Source organism: Panthera onca, chromosome C2 (genome assembly GCF_046562875.1).
Source record: "Panthera onca isolate mPanOnc1 chromosome C2, mPanOnc1 haplotype 2, whole genome shotgun sequence".
Classification (NCBI taxonomy): Eukaryota; Metazoa; Chordata; class Mammalia; order Carnivora; family Felidae; genus Panthera; species Panthera onca.
This window is the reverse complement of record NC_138347.1, coordinates 122,800,572-122,826,461: the sequence shown is the minus strand read 5'-3', so window position 1 is coordinate 122,826,461 and position 25,890 is coordinate 122,800,572. Positions and strand designations below refer to the sequence as shown.

The 25,890-nt window shown below is 42.9% G+C and overlaps 1 protein-coding gene and 1 long non-coding RNA gene across 2 annotated transcripts in view; one reads left to right on the top strand and one right to left on the bottom strand.

The window, feature by feature from the left end:
* The first annotated feature begins 35 nt into the window (after positions 1-35).
* Positions 36-25,889, top strand: TRIM42 (tripartite motif containing 42). Its single transcript, XM_060638795.2, has 5 exons — positions 36-540; positions 4,347-5,044; positions 12,781-13,604; positions 16,575-16,799; positions 25,633-25,889. Exons 1-5 carry the CDS (start codon positions 200-202, stop codon positions 25,717-25,719), a joined length of 2,175 nt encoding a protein of 724 aa, XP_060494778.2. The 5' UTR covers positions 36-199; the 3' UTR covers positions 25,720-25,889.
* LOC144612782 (uncharacterized) overlaps positions 5,315-25,890 on the bottom strand; it is a 127,398-nt gene continuing 106,822 nt past the window's right edge. The window contains exons 2-3 of the long non-coding RNA XR_013549847.2: positions 11,890-11,955; positions 5,315-5,522 (exon numbers count right to left, since the gene is read on the bottom strand). This is a non-coding gene — a long non-coding RNA (uncharacterized LOC144612782). The remainder of the gene's footprint in view (positions 5,523-11,889; positions 11,956-25,890) is intronic.

Genomic DNA, 25,890 nt, shown 5'->3' with positions numbered 1-25,890 from the left:
GCTGATATAGGTAAATGCCAACCCAGGAGCTTCCTAGTAGGGACGCCGCCTGTAAAGGTCTCACGACAGCCAACCTCTTGCAACCTCCAAGCTGAGGACCTCATCAGAGGGAGGAGGGACTCCTGCCTGGGAGCCCACAGGATTCTGGTAGAGAAGGCGTCAAGAGCTCTGGGCAGCCGGTAGCCATCATGTAGGCGCCATGGAGACGGCCATGTGTGTTTGCTCTCCATGTTGTACATGGCAGAGATGTTGTCCTCAACTATGCTCCTGTCTGTGCTGCAAGTTCCTCTTCACCTCAGAGCGGAACTGCACCTGCTTCCCCTGCCCTTACAAAGATGAGCGCAATTGCCAGTGCTGCCACTGCACCTGCTCTGAGAACCCCAACTGCCACTGGTGCTGCTGCTCCTGGGCCAATGACCCCAACTGCAAGTGCTGCTGCACGACCAGCAGCAACCTCCAGTGCTACTACTACGAGAGCCGCTGCTGCCGCAATGCCACCATCACGTTCCACAAGGGCCGCCTCAGGAGCATCCGCACCTCGTAAGTGCCGGGCGCCCGACGGGTTCCTTGCCAGCTGTGGGCTCCATACATAACCCCGCCCCAAGTCCCTTTCTCCCTCTGAAAAAAGGAGGCCAAGAACTTTGTAGCAATTAAGCCTGTCCTGAACAGCCAGTGACCACATCTAGCCCTGAGTCCCACATCCACGCCCCACCAGCTGTGCGAATAGGCACTGGGCTCTCTCACCTGCACTAAATAGTAGTGGCTAATACTCAGCGTGTAAGCCACTTGCCAGGCACTGCATGTGTGACCCCCAGCAACAGCACGCCCACCACACCAACGAGGAAACGGAGCCTTTGGAAGGTGAAGTTGCCCAGGATCACACAACTAGTAAGACGCAGCCAGATTTTGAACCCGGAATCTGTGTCTTAACTTAAAAATGTTGCACTGCAAAATGGAGAGTATAGGATCTGTTGTGATTCGGTGGGTTTGGGGATTAACATATGCACCTTGTAATCTGTTACGGGATTTAAAAATATAAGCTGCCCTGTCTCTTCCTGCTCTGAACTTTTGATACCTTCAACACTTATTGGAAAAGTAGTAACTTCCACAGGCCACTTTTGACCCCTATGTCCTTTATAAGTACCCCAGACCAACTCCTGCCAGCCTTCTCATTCTTCCCATCTGGAAGTCATGCATCTCAGGGTCTCAGTTACTCACGTGGGGCATGAATGCTCTGTGACAAGCAATTGCATATTCTCTTCTTGCTCTGTCCAAGGCAGTCCTTTTATGTCACATGTGAGGGGAGTTTGGAGTAGCAAGGGCAGACTTCTTAGAGAAGGAAAGATCACAGCTCAGAACCATAAGAGGAGAGCTTTTGGAGAGGCAGAAAAATGAGACGCAGGTTTGAAGCCTTCCAGGCTGGAAAAACAATTCTGTGAGTAAAGTTTCAGTGAATTCAGGAGAAGGATATGATCCATCTTGCAGTTCAGCACTTAGGAGATGCTTAACAAATACTACTCTCCATTCAGGGAGCTCTTGCGGTGTTTGCATGAGTAGAGGATCCAGGGGTTCTGGATGCAAGTCCAGAGGTTCTCAGGTGCAGAAAGTAGCATCCACATTCCTCTCTCCTGACTCAACGCCCCATTTCCTGCATATCAGCCATGGAGAGTCACTGGCCACAGTTCAATGGAGGAGGGATGACATTGGTGTTGTGGGAAGATGCCTTAGGTCAGTAACTCCCAAATTTTGCTTTACAGGAATCACCTGGGGGTCTTTACAAAGGTCCTCACTGCCAGACATTCTGATTTCATTGGTCTGGGGGATCACCTGGACATCAGAATTGTAAAAGCCACCCCCAAGTGATACTAAAATGCAGATGGCCTGGAGGGATCAGAGGGAAGCCAGGAGACCTTCCGGGTGGCACAGTGAGAACCCAGGTGCTAGGGGAACAGGCCTGAATTGAAGAGAGGGTGTGTGCAGAGGAGGAGAGGCCAGATATCTCAGCAAGAAGGCAAGGCTGCTGGGTCTGGTGGCTGTTTGGGCATGGAGCCACAGCCACTGAATGCCCGGGTCCAAGCCTGAGGCTTTCAGAGGATAGTCAGAGATGCTATTGCAAGTGTCAGGAGGTGGGCAATGGGTACACTGAGGCTTGTCTTCCATCTGGCCTCTCTCCTAGTTTCTGAATCCCTGCCTCCCCCTGCTCCTCATCGCCACTTCCTGCTCAACACCTTGCTCATCCAGCCCACTCTGGTCTCAAGTATCTCTTTCTGACTTTCTCATTTCTTTCCCACTTCCTTTTTGACCTCCACCCAAACTCCCTGGGCTGCCTCTCAGCCCTGCTGTTTCTTCTACCAATGTCACCTTCCCTCCCGCTTTATATTACACCATGCCATCTCCCTTTTTATATTACACCATGATTCTCAGAGTCCTACCTTATTGAACTAAAGAGGTTCATCCAGCTACCACGTACACAACTCACTGTCCCTCCAGTGACCCCTTTAGGGCCCAGGCAGGAGACTGAGAAAGCAGAGAGGGAATGGGCTGAGAAAATCGAGGCCAGCAGGCCTAGGACCCAGCATCCAAATCCTTAAGGGATGAACTTTCCAGGAGCCTGAGTGCCACAAAAGGCATTCTCTGCCACCACAGGGCCATTCCCATTCAGTATGCTTTGGCAACACCTTTGACTGTCTGGGCTCTGAGACATAGGTCCATGCGGAAGGAGATAGGAGCATATAGGAACCTCAAGAAATCAGAAGCAGAAGAAAATACAGCCACAATGTCAAGATCAACACCCAAATATCACTAATGTGAACAGAAGATAAGAGACAGGATCAGTCACAAATTGTGTATCTGTTTACCTCCATCCCCACAGCTAATTCATTTATTTTCATAAACTGCTTTTGCCCTGATTGTAGCTTCTCAAAATATGCATTTGAATTTTACAAGTATGCTTTTACCTCATCCATGGTTCCTACAATTAAATACATGAAATCCACCTCAGACAAATAAAGAATCAACACACACACACACACACACACACACACACACACACACACAAATAATAGAACCATATACTTCTCATGGACGTGACCACTCTTTTCCTCTACTGTGGACATTAGCTGGCCAGTACCAGAGGGGACTAATTGCCGAGGCCACATTTATTGAGTCCTTACTATGTATCAGCAGTTAGTCACTTTATCATGGATTACCTCATGTAGACTTTGTAAAATTCTCATGAAGGAAATAGTATCGTTAGCTTTGACCATTGGATTACAGATGAGAAAAGTGAGAATGGGAGGGATTAAGAAATTCGTCTCAAAGGTGCAGCTCTAAATGGGTACATTCCATCATGAACAATCTGTCCCTAGAGCCTAGACCCTTAACTCTTACCTGTCGGTCTGCTGGTTCTAGGCTTGGTTCTAGGGACTGACCTCCTGGTGTCCTGAGGACACTTTACCCACCCTCTTCTGTGTTCTACCCTATATACCATAATACTGATGATGCCAATGCCTGCCAAGCAAGAACATGCTTATAGGTGGACAAGATTGGATTTACTGAGTCACTGCACCAAGTGAGAACATACACCATGGTTAAGAGTAAGGTGTCTCAGTAAGAAGGCATCTGCAAGTTATTATGAAATTTAGGCTCATTTCAGGTCAGGAAATGGGGGTAAATCTCCTATCAGGTATCTTAATAAAAATCTGGTTTACAAGATGGGAAGGTCACAGGGCACCAAATGCTGCAATCGGTGAAAAAGCAGCAGTCGCTCCCATGAACTAGGATAGGCGAGATCTGGTCGTTTTGTGGTTTGGACGATGTTCTTGTCTTGCCTGCATTCAAACAGGAGGAAGTGGTCTTATTTCTGCTTTGCTCCATCACTGTCCCAGAATGGCTTTGTAGGGTGTTGGTGTTCTGTGACTTTGCTGATGGGCAACAGAGCACTGAGGCCCCACTGATAGTGCCAGACCAGTCTGTCCTGCTTTCTCTTCTTCAAAATTCACAATGTGCAGTCATTCAGCACTTACTGTGTTCCTGGGACTGCTCTCAGTCAAGCTTTGTAGGTATTAAATGTAGTTTTAGTCCCCTCAAGAAACTATAATGTGACTACTAATTTTATAACGACGCAAAAGGCAAAGAGAGGTCAATTAACTGCCCTGAGGTCACCCAGCTAAAGGATGTTGGAGGCAGGCTTAGAACCCCAGTGCCCTGGCACAGAGCCTGTGCTCCCCACCATCACACTGGCCTGCCTGGCAGTGACCTCCAGTTCTTCCAGAGGCCAGAAACGGGGTGAGCTCTGGAGCCGGCTGGCCTCCTGAAGTCCTCCCCGTGTCCACTTCTCCTTCCAGCTCCAAGACCGCGCTGCGCATCGGCAGCAGCGACACCCAGGTGGATGAGGTGAAGACGATGCCCGCCAACAGCAACCTGGTGCACCATCTCTCGTGCCCCCTGTGTAACCGGCTGCACCTGCACTCGTTCATGCTGCCCTGCAACCACAGCCTGTGCGAGAAGTGCCTGCGGCAGCTGCAGAAGCACGCCGAGGTCACCGAGAACTTCTTCATCCTCGTCTGCCCCGTGTGCAGCCACTCGCACTGCATGCCCTACAGCCACAAGATGCAGCTGCCCGAGAACTACCTGCGCGGGCGCCTCACCAAGCGCTACATGCAGCAGCACGGCTACCTCAAGTGGCGCTTCGACCGCTCCACCGGGCCCACCCTTTGCCAGGTGTGCCGCAGCCGGCGCATCGCCTACAAGCGCTGCATCACGTGCCGCCTCAACCTCTGCAACGACTGCCTCAAGGCCTTCCACTCGGACGTGGCCATGCAGGACCACGTCTTCGTGGACACCAGCTCCGAGGACCAGGACGAGAAGATCTGCATCCACCACCCGTCCAGCCGCATCGTCGAGTACTGCAGCCAGGACAACCAGCTGCTCTGCACCTTCTGCAAGACGGCATTCCACAACGGCCACGACACCGTCAACCTCATCGACGCCTGCTCCGAGAGGGCGGCCGCCCTCTTCAGCGCCATCGCCAAGTTCAAAGCAGGTCCTGGTCCCCTCCCCTCCCCCGCACAGTCACCCCTAGTTCAGGTACTGATGGGGAGAACGGCTCCAGGCAGTCCACTTGGTGAGAGCCTCCCCCACCCGGTGGGCCAGTCCAAGCACTGGGAAACACTGAGCCAGGCTGCCAGGCACTGGGCTGGTGTGCACGCCGGGCAACCATCACCAGCCTCCTAACCTCCCTGGGCCTTGGCTTTCTCATCTATAAAATGGGCATAGCGGTAGTAACTCCGCTGGGTGATTGTGAGGATTAAATGGGTTATTCTATGTGAAGCAGGCAAAAAAAGTATCTGGCACATAATCAGTGCAGAAAGATTCTATAATCTTGGTTATAATCTTCATGACCTTGGGCCTCATTTCCTCCTTTGGAAAATGATGAGTTTGATCTTCCAGTATCCTGAAGTTCTGTGAGCCTTTCTGAAGGGTTTTGTCACAAAAGTTGAGTATCTTCGGTGTTTTCCCAACTTGCAGAGGGAAAATATTAAATCGATGTTGAGAATTATTTCAATTTAAAATTTTCCCCAACAGCATTTTCCCCAAAACTTGCAAACACCAAAGTAAACAAACTGGTAACAAACACATAATAACAGAAAAACTCAGAAATTGCCAATAACATTCTGATCAACAGCTGGTTTTTCCTCTGCATGCCTGCTCAAGGTTATTTTATATTGGTTACCTATAAAATAGTACATTTTGGTTAAGGGAAACTGAGCCTAGTTTCCATGCTGGAACCCAGTACAACAATATCTTGCAGGGTTCAGTAAAGAGCCTCATAATTTCTGGGTGTGGATCCACTTGATTAGACATGAGGATCTCCGGCATCCTTTTAGGGCTCTTAGCCCCTGGGAATAGCTTCCTTGAATAGAGGCCTACTTTGCCCAGGCCCTTTAGAAGAAGTATCCTGGTCTCCTCACTCCTCCTGCAGTACAGGAACTGAAATTCCCTCCATGAATAAGACAATGGGGATTCCACGAGTTCACTGGCACAAGGCAACGTGTAAATGGCAGACCCAATCTATCTGACTCCAACATCCATGTTAAATCCATAACATTCCTTTGACAACCTTCTCTGTGCTAAACAGCGACCAGAATCTGAAGACTGGAGGACTGGAACACAACAGAAACCACCACCACCACTACCACCCCCACAATCTGTGGTCTATCTCATTTCCTTAAGGACTAGCCTGCATCAAGTGACCAAAGTGCCCCAGATCACCCCAGCCCTTTCCCTTTGTGTCCATGTGTAAATATGCCTGAACATATGAGTGGGAGAGTTTTTCTCTGAGCTGCACATAAAGGTCCTATTGGATGTAGAGATGGGTCAGAGATGGACTTTGCTAACTCTGTCACCTAGGACCTCTCACCAGCATGGATGTTTCAGGAATACCTTCATTTCTCAATTGCTTATACTAGGAAACATTGTTTGTCGATTGATATTTACTCTGTTTTGGAACCACCATCAGGGAAGTCTCTATATTAAAGAAACTCTATAGGAGCCACATTACCAAGCAAATGGGTAGTCCCACTGGTTCCCAGAGGGTTTTCTTAAGGTGGACTCACTGCCTGGGCTTGGCTGGATTCTCTGGGGCCTCAGCATGGGAAGGGGTTGCTGCCTATAGTCTGCTGTGCCCCCCATGCAACCATAAGAGGCCTGGGCCTTTAACACAGGAGAAACCTAGAATAGTTTTCTCAGAGTCCAGAGCACCTAGAAGCCAGACAATGAAATTCAATTCAATATGAGGGGACATCAGTTCAAATTCCAAAGAGCCCAGCAATTGGAAGGAGACAGGGATCACCTTCATGGCATATCCATTTATTTATTTTTTAATTTTAATTTTTTTTTTTTAATTTACATCCAAATTAGTTAGCATATAGTGCAACAATGATTTCAGGAGTAGATTCCTTAATGCCCTTACCCATTTAGCCCATCCCCCCCCAACACCTCCAGTAACCCTCTGTTTGTTCTCCATATTTAAGAGTCTCTTCTGTTTTGTCCCCCTCCCTGTTTTTATATTATTTTTGCTTCCTTTCCCTTATGTTCATCTGTTCTGTGTCTTAAAGTCCTCATATGAGTGAAGTTATATGTTTGTCTTTCTCTGACTAATTTCGCTTAGCATAATACCCTCTAGTTCCATCCACGTAGTTGCAAATGGCAAGATTTCATTCTTTTTGATTGCTGAGTAACACTCCATTGTGTATATATATATACCACATCTTCTTTATCCATTCATCCATCAGTGGACATGTGGGCTCTCTCCATACTTTGGCTGTTGTGGATAGTGCTGCTATAAACATGGGGGTGCATGTGCCCCTTCGAAACAGCATACCTGTATCCCTTGGATAAATACCTAGTATTGAAATTGCTGGGTCCTTAGGTAGTTCTATTTTTTATTTTTTGAAGAACCTCTATACTGTTTTCCAGAGTGGCAGCACCAGCTTTCATTGCCATCAGCAGCGCAAAAGAGATCCTCTTTATCCGCATCTTTGCCAACATCTATTCTTGCCTAGTTGTTAATGTTAGCCATTCTGACAGGTGTGAGGTGGTATCTCATTGTGGTTTTGATTTGTATTTCCCTGATGATGAGTGAAGTGAAGCATTTTCTCATGTGTCTTGGCCATCTGGATGTCTTCTTTGGAGAAGTGTCTGTTCATGTCTTTTGCCCATTTCTTCGCTGGATTATTTGTTTTTTGGGTGTTGAGTTGGTAAGTTCTTTATAGATTTTGGATACTAACCCATTATCTGATAAGTCATTTGCAAATTCTGTCAGTTGCCTTTAGTTTTGCTGATTATTTCCTTTGCTGTGCAGAACCTTTTTATTTTGATGAAGTCCCAATAGTTCATTTTTGCTTTTGTTTCCCTCGTATGGAATATCCATTTATATGTAGGTAGAGAATTTACCCTGTCCATCCTTTCTGAGGGAACCTCCTCCCCCACCCCTCAAATTTTTTTAATTTAAAAAAATTTTTTAAATGTTTATTTATTTTTGAGATAGAGAGGGAGAGAAACAGAGCACGAGCGGGGGGTGGGGGGGCGGGAGGGAGGGCAGAGAAAGAGGGATGCACAGATTCCAAAGCAGGCTCTGAGCTGTCAGCACAGAGTCCAATGCGGGACTCGAACTCACACACCATGAGATCATGACCTGAGCTGAAGTCAGACTCTGAACTGACTGAAAGGTGCCTCCACCCCTCAATTTTTTTTTTTTTAGGATGTTGAAATTAAAGCTTTACTCAACATTTTACCTTTTCTCCAAAAAATTCAAGATATTTAATTTTTTTTTAAATCAAGAAGCAAGGTATGAATTTTAACACTCATCCTTAGAAAGGAGAAAGTCCATTTTGGGGAGATATGCACCTTCTTAAACACTGGAGGAGTTCCCACAAAATTCATATAACATTAGTTAATGGCATAATTTCATACACACAAATTTCATATACACACAAATTTTCTAAATTTCCTCACAACTCCTCTGTACCCACAGGAGTCATAAATAAACAGTGGATTGCAATAGTTAGCACTGATATTATCTTATCATCTCTTTTTAAAAATGGCAAATGAACGCTGTTTTAGACTTTGGCGAGTTGGCAAATTTTCATAAGAATGTATGTATTCCCACACATACGTATTGGTCTTTATTCTAGATGGTTTACTTTCCCTGGTGCTAGATGCATAGGTATATAATTATATGTTTGCATAATCATGATGCCAATTTATGTCATTCTAAAAGAATCTAAATAGTATTTTATGACATTGGGTAGACGAAATAATCAGGTTAATTTTAAATGTTTTATTTATATTTAACATACTTATTTATTAAAAATTATTTTATGGTTATTTGCCCAACTGCTTTATGAACTGCTTTTTCCTTGGGCCTCTGAAGAGTAAGCATGTTTCTCTATTTGTTGTCAATGAGATTAGTGTGATCATTTTGGCCACTTGAAAATTAACTTCAATCATACCATTATGTATTCTGTAGTCTGGTTTGGTAACTACATACAAAAACATCAGCATCTGACGTATATCAGCATCTGTTCACTACTGTATAATTCATAATAGCAAAATATCGTAAACGTCCTCAATGTCCACAATATGGTAATTCTTTTTTTTTTTGTATTGAAAATGTTTTCAGCTTTATTATGAAGTGAGCTGGGTATTAAGTGAAGTGTGATGGATATTAAGGAGGGAACCTGTTGTGATGAGCACTGGGTATTATATGTAAGTGATGAAACACTAAATTATACTCCTGAAACCATTACTACACTATATATTAACTAACTAGAATTTTTTTTCAATATATGAAATTTATTGTCAAATTGGTTTCCATACAACACCCAGTGCTCATCCCAAAAGGTGCCCTCCTCAATACCCATCACCCACCCTCCCCTCCCTCCCACCCCCCATCAACCCTCAGTTTGTTCTGTTTTTAACAGTCTCTTATGCTTTGGCTCTCTCCCACTCTAACCTCTTTTTTTTTTTTTTCCTTCTCCTCCCCCATGGGTTTCTGTTAAGTTTCTCAGGATCCACCTAAGAGTGAAAACATATGGTATCTGTCTTTCTCTGTATGGCTTATTTCGCTTAGCATCACACTCTCCAGTTCCATCCACGTTGCTACAAAGGGCCATATTTCATTCTTTCACATTGCCATGTAGTACTCCATTGTGTATATAAACCACAATTTCTTTATCCATTCATCAGCTGATGGACATTTAGGCTCTTTCCATAATTTGGCTATTGTTGAGAGTGCTGCTATAAACATTGGGGTACAAGTGCCCCTATGCATCAGTACTCCTGTATCCCTTGGGGAAATTCCTAGCAGTGCTATTGCTGGGTCATAGGGTAGGTCTATTTTTAATTTTCTGAGGAACCTCCACACTGTTTTCCAGAGCGGCTGCACCAATTTGCATTCCCACCAACAGTGCAAGAGGGTTCCCGTTTCTCCACATCCTCTCCAGCATCTATAGTCTCCTGATTTGTTCATTTTGGCCACTCTGACTGGCGTGAGGTGATATCTGAGTGTGGTTTTGATTTGTATTTCCCTGATGAGGAGCGACGTTGGGCATCTTTTCATGTGCCTGTTGGCCATCTGGATGTCTTCTTTAGAGAAGTGTCTATTCGTGTTTTCTGCCCATTTCTTCACTGCATTATTTGTTTTCGGGTGTGGAGTTTGGTGAGCTCTTTATAGATTTTGGATACTAGCCCTTTGTCCGATATGTCATTTGCAAATATCTTTTCCCATTCCGTTGGTTGCCTTTTAGTTTTGTTGGTTGTTTCCTTTGCTGTGCACCCCTCAAATTTTTTTAACCAGAGTTCAAACTTGTTTTTAAGGACTCAACTTATTTTGGGGGAAGGTGCCATAAATCTACATTTTAAATAAATCTTCAAGTAATTCAAAATCAGGTGATCTGACAATACACTGAGAAACTCTGGGTCCTGGAGGAAAGATCTAGTTTGGGTCGATTGAAGCTGTGATGTCGACCCCCAGGTGCACACTGGAACCCCCTGGAGAGCTTTACTAACTAGGGCCAGCAGCAATGACACCATCCAGGAGCCCGGTAGGCATGCAGAACCTCAGGCCTCACCCATACCGATTTTGTGGGAATCTGCACTTTTAACAAGATCCCCAGAAGATTCCCGGCAGCTGCTAACTGCCTCACCTGGATTCCTGAGCCCCAACTCAGGCCAATTCAGAATCTCAGCAAGTGAGGCCAAGAGGAGAGTTTTCTTTAAAGTTCTCCCAGAAGATTCTGGTGCTCACAGAGGACTGAGAACCACGACTGGAACAATTAAGAACATAGGCTTTGGACTCAGATAAATAGAATTAGAGACAGGCCTTGGTTTCTCCCATATACTTGCTGTGTGACACTGGACAGTAACTTAATCTCCCTGAGCCTTAGTTTCCTTATCTATCAATAGGAACAATATCTTCCTCATAGGAAGATACATGTAATATATTATAATAGAGAGATATGATCCATAATATGTGAATTATATAGATCTGGCCCATAATATTTAATAAATAATAGCTACTTTTAGTGTACTCCCTGAGAGAGATCTAGACTTAACTTTGCTCTAGGACCAGCTCTTGCAAAGCTGCCATATTTGTAAGATGGGAGGAGGGGTGCTTCTGGCCTCCTCTTTCTTTTCTCGTGGTGCTGCCTCTTTCCCCCTCACCTAAAGAATTTTTATGCTACCTCTCAGGACTTTACATAAACTTAATTAATCTCTAATGAAGCAAGGAATTTCCTATGCAAGATTCTTTAGCAGTGAATAACTATTGAATAGTCAAAGAAATTAATGAACAAAGTGGAATTTCAGCTGCCATAAGCCACAGTAGGGCTTGCATTGGGGAGGGCGGGAAGCATTTCTCAGCTCCTCTGCAATCACCCTGATAGTTTCCTGTTCAGCCCCTGTCTGCATTGCTTCCTCATCCCTTCTGTGCCAGCCTGAGAGAGGAGGTGGGCAGAGGAAATAGCGGTTTCACAAAATAGGCTGAAGAGTAACACTTACCCCAATGATGTCAGAAAACAGGACAGAATGGCTTTCACTCAATAAATACCTTTCAAGCCCTTCTACACACCCTAGTCATAGTGATAACTAAAAGAGCCATGCTCCCTGTTCTCATGGTCTGACAGGACTCCTGGGTTTCTCTTACTCAAATGCACATCATTGTTAAAATGGCCACAACCCACAAAGGTCCATCTGACTGTGCACCTGGGAATATGTTAAGAACAAAGTACAAAAAAATCTTGGGCACGCCTACTCCTGAGTAAAATCTGATGAGGATTATAGCCCATCAATTCACTACAAAGTTGGCCTATCAAGGGAGGACCTTACCTTTAGACTAGGCCACAGAAGGTTGACATGTCTTCACATCACTGTCACAGCCTGATGCCTAAATCACTGTAAAGCCAACAAAGGTACTCATTTCAGAGAGATGTACCACATACTCTCAATCATAGCATCCTCTATACTATAGTATCCTTGGATTTATGAGTGTCTTGAGCATTGGTGCCCTCTCATATTCATATCTGTATCCCTAGTACCTTGGAAGGCATGTGACATAGGTATCCAGTAAATGTTTGTTGAATGACTGAGTGAACTTAAAATCCAAAAACCATGTAAGAGGATCCAGAACAAACTGGGTTCTCTTTGAAGTGCAATAGCAGACTCTTTTTTAGAAAGAAATGAGGAAAAGGCAAGAGAGGAAGCCCAGCTGATTTCCTACTGTTGTCTAGGTCTGGGTTTTGGTGAATGAGGCAAGGCAGCATTTAGAAGAAGTCATCAGAAATTTAGTTCTTTCTCTTGCCCCTGCAGAAGCTTAGCTTTCCCACAGGGAAAACCAGTCACTTTGAGACATCACCTCTTCTCAAGTCCAACATGCTCACAAGTGATGTCTGAAACTCATATCAAGGGTGGCCTTGAACTTTCAATTCCAACCTAGGGCCGCAGGGATTACTATAGCTATAACTATGCCAAGGAAAGAAAGGCTGGGACTCCTGAGGGAAGTATTAGACAAGGAGGCGGCGTTGGGGGGGGGGGGGGGGGATCCTGAGGGAGGCCAGATGCATCTCATAAACCTGTTCAGGCCTATTGCAGTTCAACTACAAGTGCCCTCCCTCCCTCTCCACCCACTTTCATGGAATCTGAGGGAATTCCCTGCAGTCAGCTTTGACATCTGGGGAGATGAAAATTTTAACCAAAGTAACTAACCTGGTTGTTTTGCAGTCCGCTATGAGATTGATAATGACCTAATGGAGTTCAACATTTTAAAAAATAGCTTTAAGGCGGACAAGGAGATGAAGCGAAAAGAGATTCGAAATGGATTTCTCAAGCTGCGCAACATTCTACAGGAGAAGGAGAAGTACATCATGGAGCAGATAGAGAATCTAGAGGTGTCCAGGCAGAAGGAGATTGAAAAATACGTGTATGTCACAACCATGAAAGTGAACGAAATGGATGGTCTGATCGCCTATTCCAAGGAAGCACTGAAGGAGACAGGCCAGGTGGCATTCCTGCAGTCGGCCAAGATTCTGGTGGACCAGATCGAGGATGGCATCCAGAGCACCTATAGGCCTGACCCACAACTCCGGCTACACTCCTTGCACTGCATGCCCTTGGACTTTGCTGAGCTCTCCAGTGCCATCCACGAGCTCTTCCCCACAGGGCCCAAGAAGGTACGCTCCTCAGGGGAGTCCCTGCCCTCCCCTTATCCCATGCACTCAGAAATGATGATCTCCAGGAAGGTCACTTTCAGCACTCACAGCTTTGGCAACCAGCAGATATACCAGCGAAGTTCCTCCTTGCTGTCCTTCAACACCACCAGTGGTGAGAAGGCCAAAATGGGTCTGGAAGCCTATGGGCGAGCCCAGTCAGCCACACCTGCCAAACCCACAGATGGCCTCTGTACCTACTGGAGCACAGGGGCAGAAAACCAGCCTGTGCAGAACAGCAGCAGCTTCCACAACTGGTACTCATTCAATGATGATTCTGTGAAGACCCCAGGCCCAATTGTCATCTACCAGACTCTGGTGTATCCTAGAGCTGCCAAGGTAAGGAAGGCTCTGGGCCCATGAGGAAGGCAGGAGGATGGGCGGTATGGAATGGAGGTGGGTAGTCAGCAAAGGTTGCACTTACCTCTTTGACCTCTGGGGTTCAGTCACTCAAATCTGCTCCTAAATTCCTAAAATCTTAAGTAGCACAATACTGGCTTAAACCAAATAATGTATTTAACTCATAGTCAAAAATCTATCTGAAGGCCCCAACCCCATTTCAAATGCAACCCAATTTGGGAACCAAAGTAATTTGAAGAGACTGCTTGGAGGGTGTAATGTTTCCCAGGGGCAAAGCCTGTAATTGTAGACAAAACACAGAAAATCCAATTAGAAATATAGGCTCCATTATCTATCAGCAGTGATTCCTCTAAATTGCTACCTTTTCTAAAGAAAGTATTCATACTCTCTATGATTTGGAAAGAATAGAAGGATAATCCCCAATGGAATTCCAATTCTAATCTCATAAGATTCAGTTTTAGAGGGAGGGAGTGTTGATCTTTCACAGACCTCTACAACTGCCATCATCTGACTTCAGGAGACATGACTCCTCCTTGACCCTCTTGACCTAACACGGACAAATAACCTTTCCCTTAACATTCCATTCAAATCCAGCTGAACCTAAATCAAACTGTTTATAGAATGTGTTATTAAAGTTCAAGGAAGGAAAAAGATTAACTTGCAATTAGAGATCCTGTTAGAGCATAACTTGCCTCTCTTGGGGTTCCCTACAGGGACATCTCCCAGGCCAGCCCATGGCCGGCTTTCATGTGGCAGGGCCCATCTTTTGCGCTCATAATCTGAAAACATTCCCAAAGACTTTTAGCATCCTTGAAGTCTAAACCATTTGTTCTCAAACATTAATGTGCACCTGGAGGTCTTGTTAAAATGCAGATTCTGTTTTAGTGGGTCTCAGGGGGCCCTGAAATTCTGTTTCTAACAACCTTCCAGGTGCTGCCATTGCTGTCAGTCTGCACACCACACTTTAGTATCAAGGGTCTAAAAACAAGAAAATGAAAGCCAGACACTGACCAAGCTTTACTTTGCTGTTCTCCTGAGACATCATAATCTATGTTTTAGAGTCTATAATCAACAGCAAGAATGACCTTACTCTGAAAAGTAGAATATACCTTCCCATGGGCTATCAGACACAGCAAAGTATCTCTACCCTTCATGTAAGAGACACCTACAACTGAGTAACCGAACCTTAATTTCCAAATGATACCAGATCAGCAAAGCCTCCAGTGTATGTGACATTAGCTCAATGATGGCATTAGGTCTCTCCATGCAACTTAGACCTGGGAGATTGGCAGTTTCTCGCTCTGGTGATGTCTGCCCCATAATTGGGCTTGGAAAACAGTCACCCCATGCCACTGGTTAGTGGTCCCTGCAAGAGCCCAAGAAAGGGGCCTAGGAAAGTCAAGTCATTGCCTGTCAAGAGAGGACACCTAAATCTACTGCCAAATAGTGGTATTTGATGTGAAGATATCAGTGATCCCTATTAGGATCATGGAATGGAAATCATACAGGAATCCTAGTGTTTAGTGATGCCGAAGATGAAATCTGTGCTGACTTCTCTTTCAAATTATGGTTGACTAATAACCCACTTTAGGCTTTTGGCATAGAAAACATTCTCAAAGTTAGTCTTATAACTTGTCAAATATGTATCTTAAAAATCCTAAGGATTTTTTCCTAAAAACTCAATTTTATTTCTAGAAAACTTTCCCAGAGAAATGATTAAAAATTCAGGTGAAGATTCATGCCCCCAAAGTCCTCATTGCATCATTATTTATTGGAGTGTAAAATTAGAAACAACCTAAATGTTTGACTACTGAAAGATTAAATCACTTATGGGACAGCTATTAAAATGGTGCTTTACTAAGTTTTTAATAATATAGGGAAATGTATAAAATATAAAAAATGAAAGGAAGCAGGAATCAAAGCAATATAATCCAAATTGTATGCATTTCTGTATTTGTGAATGTTCTAAAATTGGAAGGAAATGAATTTTGAACTGAATTTTGGGATTATAAGTGATGTTTATTTTTGTCCCTTGTATTTTTTCTGCATTTTCGAAGTCTTTTATAATGAGTATGTTTGTTTTGATACTCAGAAAAATATAAGTTAATTTTTACTGACAAGTTATACAAATTTATAAAAAGTTTTAAAAGTATAAATATATAAAAATAACTACAAATTAATTATAAATTCACAAAACTTTATGCACTTAGGAGTAATTTTAAATTAACTTTATAAACATAATAACATTTAAATTTGTTAAAGCTTAAAGAATACAATATCTGTTTAGAAATATAATCATTATAAAATATTTATGTGCCAGACACAATCTGCTAATTGATATTTGTTAATATATCTCTTTCCGAAAGCTGATATATTATGTTTTGAGTGTGAATATATATTCTTCATGCCTTGGGTAAGCCATTGCACCTCTCTGGTACTCTACTTCCTTATGTGTAAAATACAGGCTTGGAACAGATACACTTTTCATTGTCTAGTAGTCTGTGGTTCTATTGGAATTTGCTAAATGTAACCTTTCTGAGCCTCAACTGTAAAATGGGATAATAAAATCTCCCTTCCAGGGACTTGTGAAGACTAGGTGAGTTAGGCAATGTCTGACACAGAATCTGATGCATAGAAGGTATTCAATAAATGGCAGCTACCTTGGTTAATGGTGTCAAGAGAACAATGGTCACTGCCATGTTGGCTGATGGTAACAGAACCCAGAGGAGCATTCTTCTGTTCTTGAAATGCATTATGAGCATCATGTCAAGTCTTATCAGGTAGCCTTTCAAGACTGCTGCACATAGTCCACATTGAAGTCCTCAGCAGCTAGAGGAGATGGGGTCAGCTTAAATCTGCCCCACTGATAGTTAATGGCACAAATCTTTACGGGAAAGAAAGCTGAATGGTGTATATTAGTACCACACCCATATGTTCATTGCTTCATAGGTTTATTGGACATGCCCAACAGAAGATGTGGACTCTTTTGAGATGGAATTTTATGAACTCGTTACTACCCCTCCTAACAATGTACGGACAGAACTCTGTGGGCAAATTCGGGATATAATGCAGCAGAATCTGGAGCTGCACAACCTGACCCCCAACACTGAGTATCTTTTTAAAGTCAGAGCCATCAACAATAATGGTCCTGGACAATGGAGTGACATCTGCAAGGTACTGTGCACATTTTTTTTCTCAGACTTTCTTTGTAAGTTCTGGATGCAGCTCTGTCAGGATGATCACAAGATCACAGAACCCACAGTGTGACTGCCCCCTCTAATCCCAGAAAACTTGTTAACTCAGAGTCAAAGAGAGGGCTGCTGGCCTCAACCCACTTGGCAAATGAGGCCTAAGAATTGTTAGTTCAGTTTGATTCAAAAAACATTTGGGCCAGGCATTCTGTTAGGATGTAGACATTCCGAGGAAAATAAGGCATAATCCTTACCTTCAAGGAGCTCAGGGTCTATTAAACAAATAATTGTGGTATGAGAAGGACAAAAAAAGAGTTCATTGTTAATCCCAGTGGTGATTCAAAGCAAGCGTAGGGTGCCAGATTTAACAGACATAAATACAGGGCACATACAACAAATAATTCTTAATGTAAGTATGTCCCATGCAATATTTTATTTGTTGTTTATCTGAAAGTCAAGGAGTAACCACTGAGCATGTCAGAATGGTATCCCCCAGAAAAAGGGACATGATTATTCCTATCTTTCTTTGTGATTCGAAGCTGACTCTTCTTTATATCTCTGGGGGATATACGTTCATGAGTATAATTTTATTGATACTCAAAGGAGAAAAGGAAGAAAAATACCAAGAGCTATCATACTGTAGAACCATAATGATGTTCTTTGGGATACCAGTAGATTATGGCTTAATCAGGAATTCTTTAGAGGAAAGACAGTAAGTTCATTCATTTCAGCTTTTGAAAAGAGAAATGTATGGTACAGAGAAAGAGGAGTCTCATGAGACCACTTCCAGCCAGGACAAACATCTAATCCTCAAGGGAACTAGAAAGCCATCAGTTTCTCTCCCTTCCTCTGTCCATCTCTCTGTCGCTGTCTCTGTCTCTCTGTCCTCCCTCTGCCCACACTTCCACGTCTGCTTCTGTCTGAATCTGCACCACTTTCAGCTAGTTTGTAGTATTTCCTCCCCTAAATTCAGCTTGCTTGTGGCTTTGGATTGTCCTGGCCCAACTTCTGTGTGACCAACACAGTCTAACTAGCAACCCTCCCTTTGTCTCAGGTCAAATGTTTGCAGAAGAGAATCTGATTGGTTGCTACTTCTAGCGATGAGGGAAGCACAAGGTAGGGTGGGGGCAGGATTATGCTGTAGGTCATTGTACCAGTAGCAAATCAGCTGAAGGCAGAGGCTCTCTAGTCCATCTGGACTGCTTCTGGAGCCAGCACCCACATGAACCCCTTCCCACTCTCATGGAGGCCAGATACTCACCTGGGCAGGAGGCAGAAGGAGAAAGTCGGCCTGCCTGCTCCTCTCACTCTACCCCAGCCAGCTACCCTGTCAATTGCCCAATTCTTGTTGCCACCCTTCTTTCCCAAGCATGGAACACCCACAGCTGCTACCATATTTTGCAGCATGTCCTTTCAACTATGGATTTTTCCTTCATCTAATTCCATCTGCCTTCTCATTTTTTAGAAATTCCTCAGAAATGTCTTGCCCATGAAAGGCACTCAGTGCTGTTACTAATATTTTTAAATGTATCTCCTGTCGTTTTTACATTCTAGGCACAAGGACAGGGAGTGGAGAGACTGAAGTGTGTCAGCCTGTCTTAAGTAGATGTTTTGTCCTCCCTCTTAAGCTCTGAACTCCCTGAGAACAAACTTCACATCTAATTCATCTCTCTTTCTCCCACAATGCTTACCACAGCAATGTGCATATCACAGGTTCTTAATGGTTATTGAATGAATACATGACTGAAAATGTGATCAAACAAATGAATATATGAATGAATGTCTAAATTAAAGAGTGAAGAAATAAATGGATGAATAAAATTAATAATTACAAAGTACCATAAGATGCCCAAAAGCTAAGTGTTTTATGCAATCAGTCAAGAAGTAACATTCCCCCTAAAATTGTGTTTATGCGATTAATTTGTACTCCCTATATGGGAAGGAAACTCATTCCAGTTTCTTTGCTTTTTAACACAATTTCTAAATGAGCAGAGCACTAATTAATGAGGTTTTCTGGAAGCTTCATTTTTATCTGACTTGCAGAGCTGCAATATAGATTTTTCCTTCAGAAGTAATTCTTCCTCCCTCTTTGTGATTATATTAGCATTCTAGGGGAAACACTGGTTTCCTTAACATTTGTCATGATTTGCATAAGTAAAGGCTTCAATAGCAAATGAAAATAAGATGGTGTGTTTGAATGACATTTATAAAGCTTCATAAAAGTAATGACTTCAGTTCTTTCCCATAAAATCGAAATACTTTTCCTTTGGCATCGGTCCTATGCAGGTATTCCTGAAAGGTTTCATTTAAAATGCTGTAATGAGGTAGCAGAATCATTTCTTATCCAAAATACAATATTTCCATCATACATACGTTTGAAAAGGAAGCGAAATAACACCTTTCATATTTGATTTTCATAGTCTGTGACTTGCTGATTTTTTTAAGGGATTTTATTTGAAGTATAATATACAAAGCATGAAAATTAACGTGAATGCATTTTAAAGGTCCCATTTATTGAAGGCCGACTCCCTGTCAGATACTGTGTATTCGTTACCACTGATCATGCCAACCACTGGAGGTGGGGAATTATTGCCTCTATTTTATAGATGAGGAAACTTAGGCTCAAGAGGGAAAGTGCTCTCATGTAACTGAAGAAAGAGTTGAGTGGGAACTCAGTTCTCATCCAAGGCTGGAGCTCTTTGTTCTCCTGCACCACAGTCAGATTCAGCTAAATCTGGGCCAGTGGGCCCCACCCTGGGGACCTGGCACCTCATTCTGGGAGAATATTGTCAAAGCCAACAGCTGTGAGAGCAGGACTTTTTTTCTGAGAGGCAAGACTGAGCATTGGACTTGACCTGGTGTGCCATGGCCCAAGGCCCAACTCCACTAGGCTGTAAGCCCAAAGTGGACAGGTGCCTTGCTGGCCTTCCTCACTCCTCTCGGCCCACAACCTTCAGCCAAGAGCCTCTTACATCCAAGAGCCTGATAGTTTTGAAGGAATGAAGAAATGTATTTTTAGGCAAGTCATATATCCTTTATCCTCAGTTTCTCTTCCTGTTCTTCCTTTAATCCTCAGGGTACCTCCTGACCACCATCCACATTTCTGAAAAGAGCCTCCTTACTTTGCCTCCTTACTTTGAAATCTCTGCTAACTTCCAGGAAGTCTTCCCATGACAAACCTAACTTTCTATCTGTGCATTGGTTTCCCATTGCCACCATAACAAATCAGCAGCTTAAGCAATACAAACTTACTTATTATCTTACAATTCTAGAGATCAGAACTTCAAAATGGGTGTCACCCAGTAAAATCAAGGTGTGAGCAGAGCTGTGTTCCTTCTGAAGACTCGGAAAAGTTTATTTTCTTGCCTTTTCCAGCTGCTAGCAGCAGCCCACATTCCTGGGCTCATGGCCCCTTCCTGCATTTTCCAAGGTAGCAACATCAGGTTGAGTCCTTCTTACACCTTCATCTCTCCGGCTCTCTTCTGGCTCCCTCTTTCTTTGAAGGACTCTTGTGATAACATTGGACCAACCTGATGATTCAGCATAATCTCTGTCTTAAAGCCAGCTGACTAGGAACTTTAATTCCCCTTTACTGTGACACATAACACATCCACATGTTCTCAAGATCACAACGTGGATATCTTTGGGGGCCAAAATTCTGCCTACCGCAGTCTATAAACCAGATATCCCCAGCTACATCACATTTGGAGGTAAAAATTCAGGCCTAACAATAGTCACAAACTGCTACTTTTCTGGGCTTTTCCTGATTACCTCTTCAGGAAATGCACCCATTCCTGCCCCCACTCATCCCCGCAAATTCCTCCCCAGTCTGTATTGGGGGTCACCTCTGGTGTCTCCCATGTGCTCAGGAAACAGCCCTGCCAACTACTCTCAGTCTCTGCAGTGCTGACCCCTTCCTGCCCAGGCTGGAACTCTAGGCACAGAGCCAGGCTGCCTGGCCTTCCTGGGCATCTTACCTGGGTTTCATGAAATCCCCCTACTGGTTTTACCTCTGTCTCTACTTCAGACCTCCTGTCCAGGCTGAGATATGCATCTTCAGGAGGTGGAGTTGCAGGGCAATCTGAGAGACCAACACTATCCCACACTATCATACACTCAGAATAACTGCCCCAAACCTACCTCACCCACCCACATACTCACAGCCACCCCCTGCCCTGAAATGAGAGAAAAATGGTTTGCACTCCCTATCTCCTTAGGATTTATTCTTTTCCAAATTGCTGCTTGATCCTTCATGCAAATAGAGAATCCTATCACCTGCTCTCTACTTGCTCTGCAGAAAGACATGAACCCTGGAGTGAGGATAATTTAGATCAAGCTGGACCTATTACTTTTAACTTCATACACAGAGGGTTGAATTAATCATACACTTCAGTTCATGGTCCATTTTCAACAATGGCCTATGCAAGGCCCTTTTCTTGTCTATGTATGTATTCCCTTCTGCAGCCATTCCTTCCCAGACATCCATTCTAATATGTTTCATGTATATCTTATTGCTTTTATGAGTTCTTACATGGTATGTATTGTTTTGAATGTGCTGGTAATTTGCACAAATAGTGTTGTGCTACTTAACCCTACTTTGTTTCTCACCTTTTCTCCCAGAACACTGTGTTTTTTATGCTGTAGCAATGTAGTTATACACATTTAGTCCCTTACTCCTAATGCGGCCTCATCTTTCACAATGTGCATTTGGGCACCATATTTTACCTGTTCACTTAGCCAAGACAGACACCCAGATGATCTCCAGTAATGATGCAGTGAAGAGCCTCATTCGTGGCACTTTGTGGGCAGGATAGGGGTATGAGAATTTCTCTGGAACATTGTATTTGTTTGCTAGGACTGCCATACTAAAATGCTACAGGTTGGCTGGCTTACACAACAGAAATTTATTTTCTCACAGTTCTGGAAACCAGAAGTCCAAAATCATGATGTTGGCAGGTCTGGTTTCTTCTGAGGCCTCTCTCCTTGGCTGGAGACACTTGCCTTTTCCCTGAGTCCCTCACATGGCCTTTTCTCTATGCCAGTGCACCTTTGGCAGGTCTCTGTGTGTCCACATTTCCTCCTTTTATAAGGACACCAGTCAGATTGGATTAGGGCCCTCCCTAATGACCCCATTTTAACTTAATCACTTCTTTAAAGGGCCTCTCTCCAAATACAGTTGACCCTTGAACAACATAGGTTTGAACTGTGTGGGTTTACTTATACACTGACTTTTTACAGTACAGTACTATATTTTCTCTTCCTTATGATTTTCTTAATAACATTTTATTTTCCCTATCTTACTTTATAGTAAAAACACAGTGTATAATACATACATAAAATATGTTAATTGACCATGTTAATGGACCAATTGACCAAGTCATCAGTATGGCTTCTGGTCAGCAGTAGGCTAATAATAGTTAAGTTCTGGGGGAGTCAAAAGTTATACATGGATCTTTGACTGCACGGGGGTCAGTGCCCCTAAGCCCTGCATTGTTCAATGGTCAACTATACAGGCACATTCTGAAGTACTTGGTGTAGGACTTCAACATATGAATTTTGGGAGGACATAATTCAGCCCTTATTAGAATATACCATGAGTGAAATTGCTGGATCACAGAGTATGTGCATACTTGATTTAAATGTGTGCATGAACGTGTCCATAAGGAATGAATGAGGGACCCTAGAGCCTAAGCCCCACCTGTATGTGGCATGGTCCAGCTTTCTACTATTTTGTTAATCCAATGCGTACAAAGTGCGATAATCTCCTTACTGTTTGAAATTTCATTTCACATGCTTGTTAGTTTTCAGGATTTCCTCTTCTGTAAATAGCCTGCTAAATATCTTTCACCCATTTTTCTATTGCATTTGTTCTTTTTCTAGGTGATTTGCAGTATGTTCTTAAATATTCCAGATAATGCTTTTAGACATTGCTAATATCTTCTCTGTTCTGACATTTGCCTACTAACTTTGTTCATAGTGTATTTCATGAAACAACAGAAAACTTCCATTTTGATATGACTGAAGTCATCAATTGTTTTTTTCTTCTGGTTTGACCTTTTGAAGTTTAAGAAAGTCCTTCCATAAAGATAAAGTCCTTCACAAAGATAATCTTCCTCATATTCTTTTATTATTCTTTTATTAACTTTCATTTTACCTGTCAAACTTAGGACCTTAATCCATCCAGAGTCCACCTTTGTGTGTAGTGCCAGGTAATCATGCACATTTTTGACCGTCTAGTGAGGCAGTTTTTCCAATAGCATCTACCAAGCAATGTCTTTTCCATTAGTATATGGTAAATGTGCCACTGCGATCTTATACTAAAGTGCCATATATTCAAAAGTTGTCTCTGAGCTCTCTATAGTCTCCTGTTGGTCTATGTGTCTGTTTTTATGTCAATACCACACTGGTTTTATTGTTTAACCTTAGCTTTCTGCTTTGTCTTGATGAACTGCTAAGGTAAGTCTACCCATTACCCTTCTTTCTATTTTAAGGTTTATTTATCTAATCATAGGAATTTGTTCCTTCATATAAATTTTGGAGCGAGTAAATTGAATTCCTAAAAAAAAAAAAAAATCCAGATAGAATTTGATTAGGATAGCATTGAGTCTCTAAGTTAATTTGGAGACATTTGATATTTTTGTAATAGGTCTGACATTTATTAAATCATCTTCAATGTGCTTTACTAGGGCTTTTAAATTCTTCTCATAGAGGTACTATATGTTCCTGGTTAACCAGATAGTTGACAGACTTTGTAGATATTATGAATGTTATCTTATATTTGATTATATTTTCTAATGTATTGCTGGTTTGGAATAAAAGCCATTGGTGTTTGGAGGTTAATCTTGATTCTAGAAATCCTGATAAACTCTCTTATTATTCTGAGAGTCTATCTGTTGATTTTGCTTGCTTTTCCAGGCTATGGTCCTATCATTTATGAATAATGATAGTTATATCTCTTTCTTACAATCCTTGAACCTCTATTTCTTTTCTTTCCCTATACCTTTGGCCAGGGCCATGAGTCTTACAGAAAATAGGGGCTGAAATACTTGATATCCTTGTCTTATTCCTAATCTTAATGTTTCTCCATTGAGTTATGAGGATTTTTAATTTAGTTTTTGTGGTGTATAATTCTCATTAAGGAAATTTCCTTCCACTTCTGAATTGCTGAGAGCTTGTACAACCTTATGCAAGTTTTTTTTATTTATTTGAGACAATCATATGATTCTTCTCCTTTAGGCATTAATGAAATGAATTACATTGATTTTCTGATGTTAATCTTACTTGCATTCATGGAATTAACCCCATGTGATCATGCTGTGATTATTTAATATACTTGGTTTTAGTTAGCTCATATTTTATTTTGGATTATTGTATCTATGATCATAAGTGAACTAGCCCTATAATGTCTTGCCTATATTGTTTTTATCTGGCTCCAGAATCAATATCTTATTAGCTTAATAAAATGAGGTAGGAAGCTTCTGCTCTTTTCCTGCTTTCTAGAACAAACTTTTCTTAAAAGTTTCTTAGAATTCATTTGGAAAACCATCTGAGCATTTTGGGTAAGGAAGGGGATGTCAATTATTTCAATTACTTCAGTATCTCATAGACTGTTCTCTGTTTCTTTTGTCCTTTTTCATATGATCCCCTTGTTCATAGACACGCCCCAATCCTTACTGCTCCATCCACACATCACACATGATCTTTGTCTCTGGAGACCCTGACTATGACAAAATTCAACTCCCCTATGTTGTATGAGTCAATTCCCAACTCTGCCACAACACTGTTATTCCTTCATTATCACCCACCCCCATTGCTCAGTGTGTTTCTTTAACACTATTTTTATTACCCTTACCAGGGCTGTCTCTTTGTGTTATCTCAATTTTTATCCAGCAATGGGTAACATAAAGACTTACTAGCTTTGTATATAGGGACATTGTACAAACATCGCTCTTTGCCACCCAAACCACACCTCCACCCCATCTGCCCTGTGAGTCCTGATTCATCTAGACAGAGCCTACTGATCCAGTGGGCTCTCATTCCTGGATCTCAGCCTCACTCCCTAACCGCCTCTTCAGTCAATGTGTACAGGGAAGGAATGGGAATGCTGCCAGACCAGAGGCACGGAGAAACCTAGCACCTTCAAAGAAAAGCAGGGAGATCCACGTGTAAAGCTGAGTCGGTTAGACTTGTAAGAAACTTGCTTAGTGCAGTCTCCCCTTTCCAGGTAGTTCTGACCACTCACTGCGATCACAGACAGTGTGAACCATCAGAGGGAGGCAACTGGCAGATATACATTTGTGGTTCTATTCACCTTTCATCCACTTCTCTAAGAAGCTTCTCTTTACCATAGCCAATGTTGGGATTACAGAGATGAAAGATGGTCACTTCCCCCACACCCCAGTCAGAATGCTCAGTCTGTTAAGAGCCAAACACATTTGATGGAATTTACAAATGATAAGAGCTACGACAGAAGCAATTTCCAGGGGCTGGGGGTCACCTGGAGGGCTATTCTATGGTGAAGCCCACCTGGGGTCACAGCATGCAGTTAAATGAGGTGCCTTTTAAGGAAATGGAACCTGGTCTGTGAAATCCCAGTCTCACCACATATTAGGTATGTGACTTTAGAAAAGTGAGAAGTTACCCAGTCCTTCTGAGCCTCAGTTTCCTCTCACTCATACAGTGGGGTCAGTGGCACCTGCTTCGTGAAGAGTTAATGAGATGATGTGTGTAGGGTCTGCTGCACAGCAGTGGCCAAGCTCCTGGAAGCTGCTGTTTCCCTTGTGACTGGTGCCATGGTTCTCTGCTTCTGATTGCAGGTGGTAACCCCAGATGGGCATGGGAAGAACCGAGCTAAGTGGGGCCTGCTGAAGAACATCCAGACTGCCCTCCAGAAGCGCTTCTGAGCTCCTCGCAGAGCAGGAAGCAACCTCAGCAATGTACCACAGATAGACATATATACACACATACATACGTATTTTTCTCAACACATGCTTCAGTGAGGCTATCACTGTAGGCGATGTTCCCAGGACTTCTGAGTCTTCTAAGAGCTAATAAAAGGAAATGGCTGATGTCAT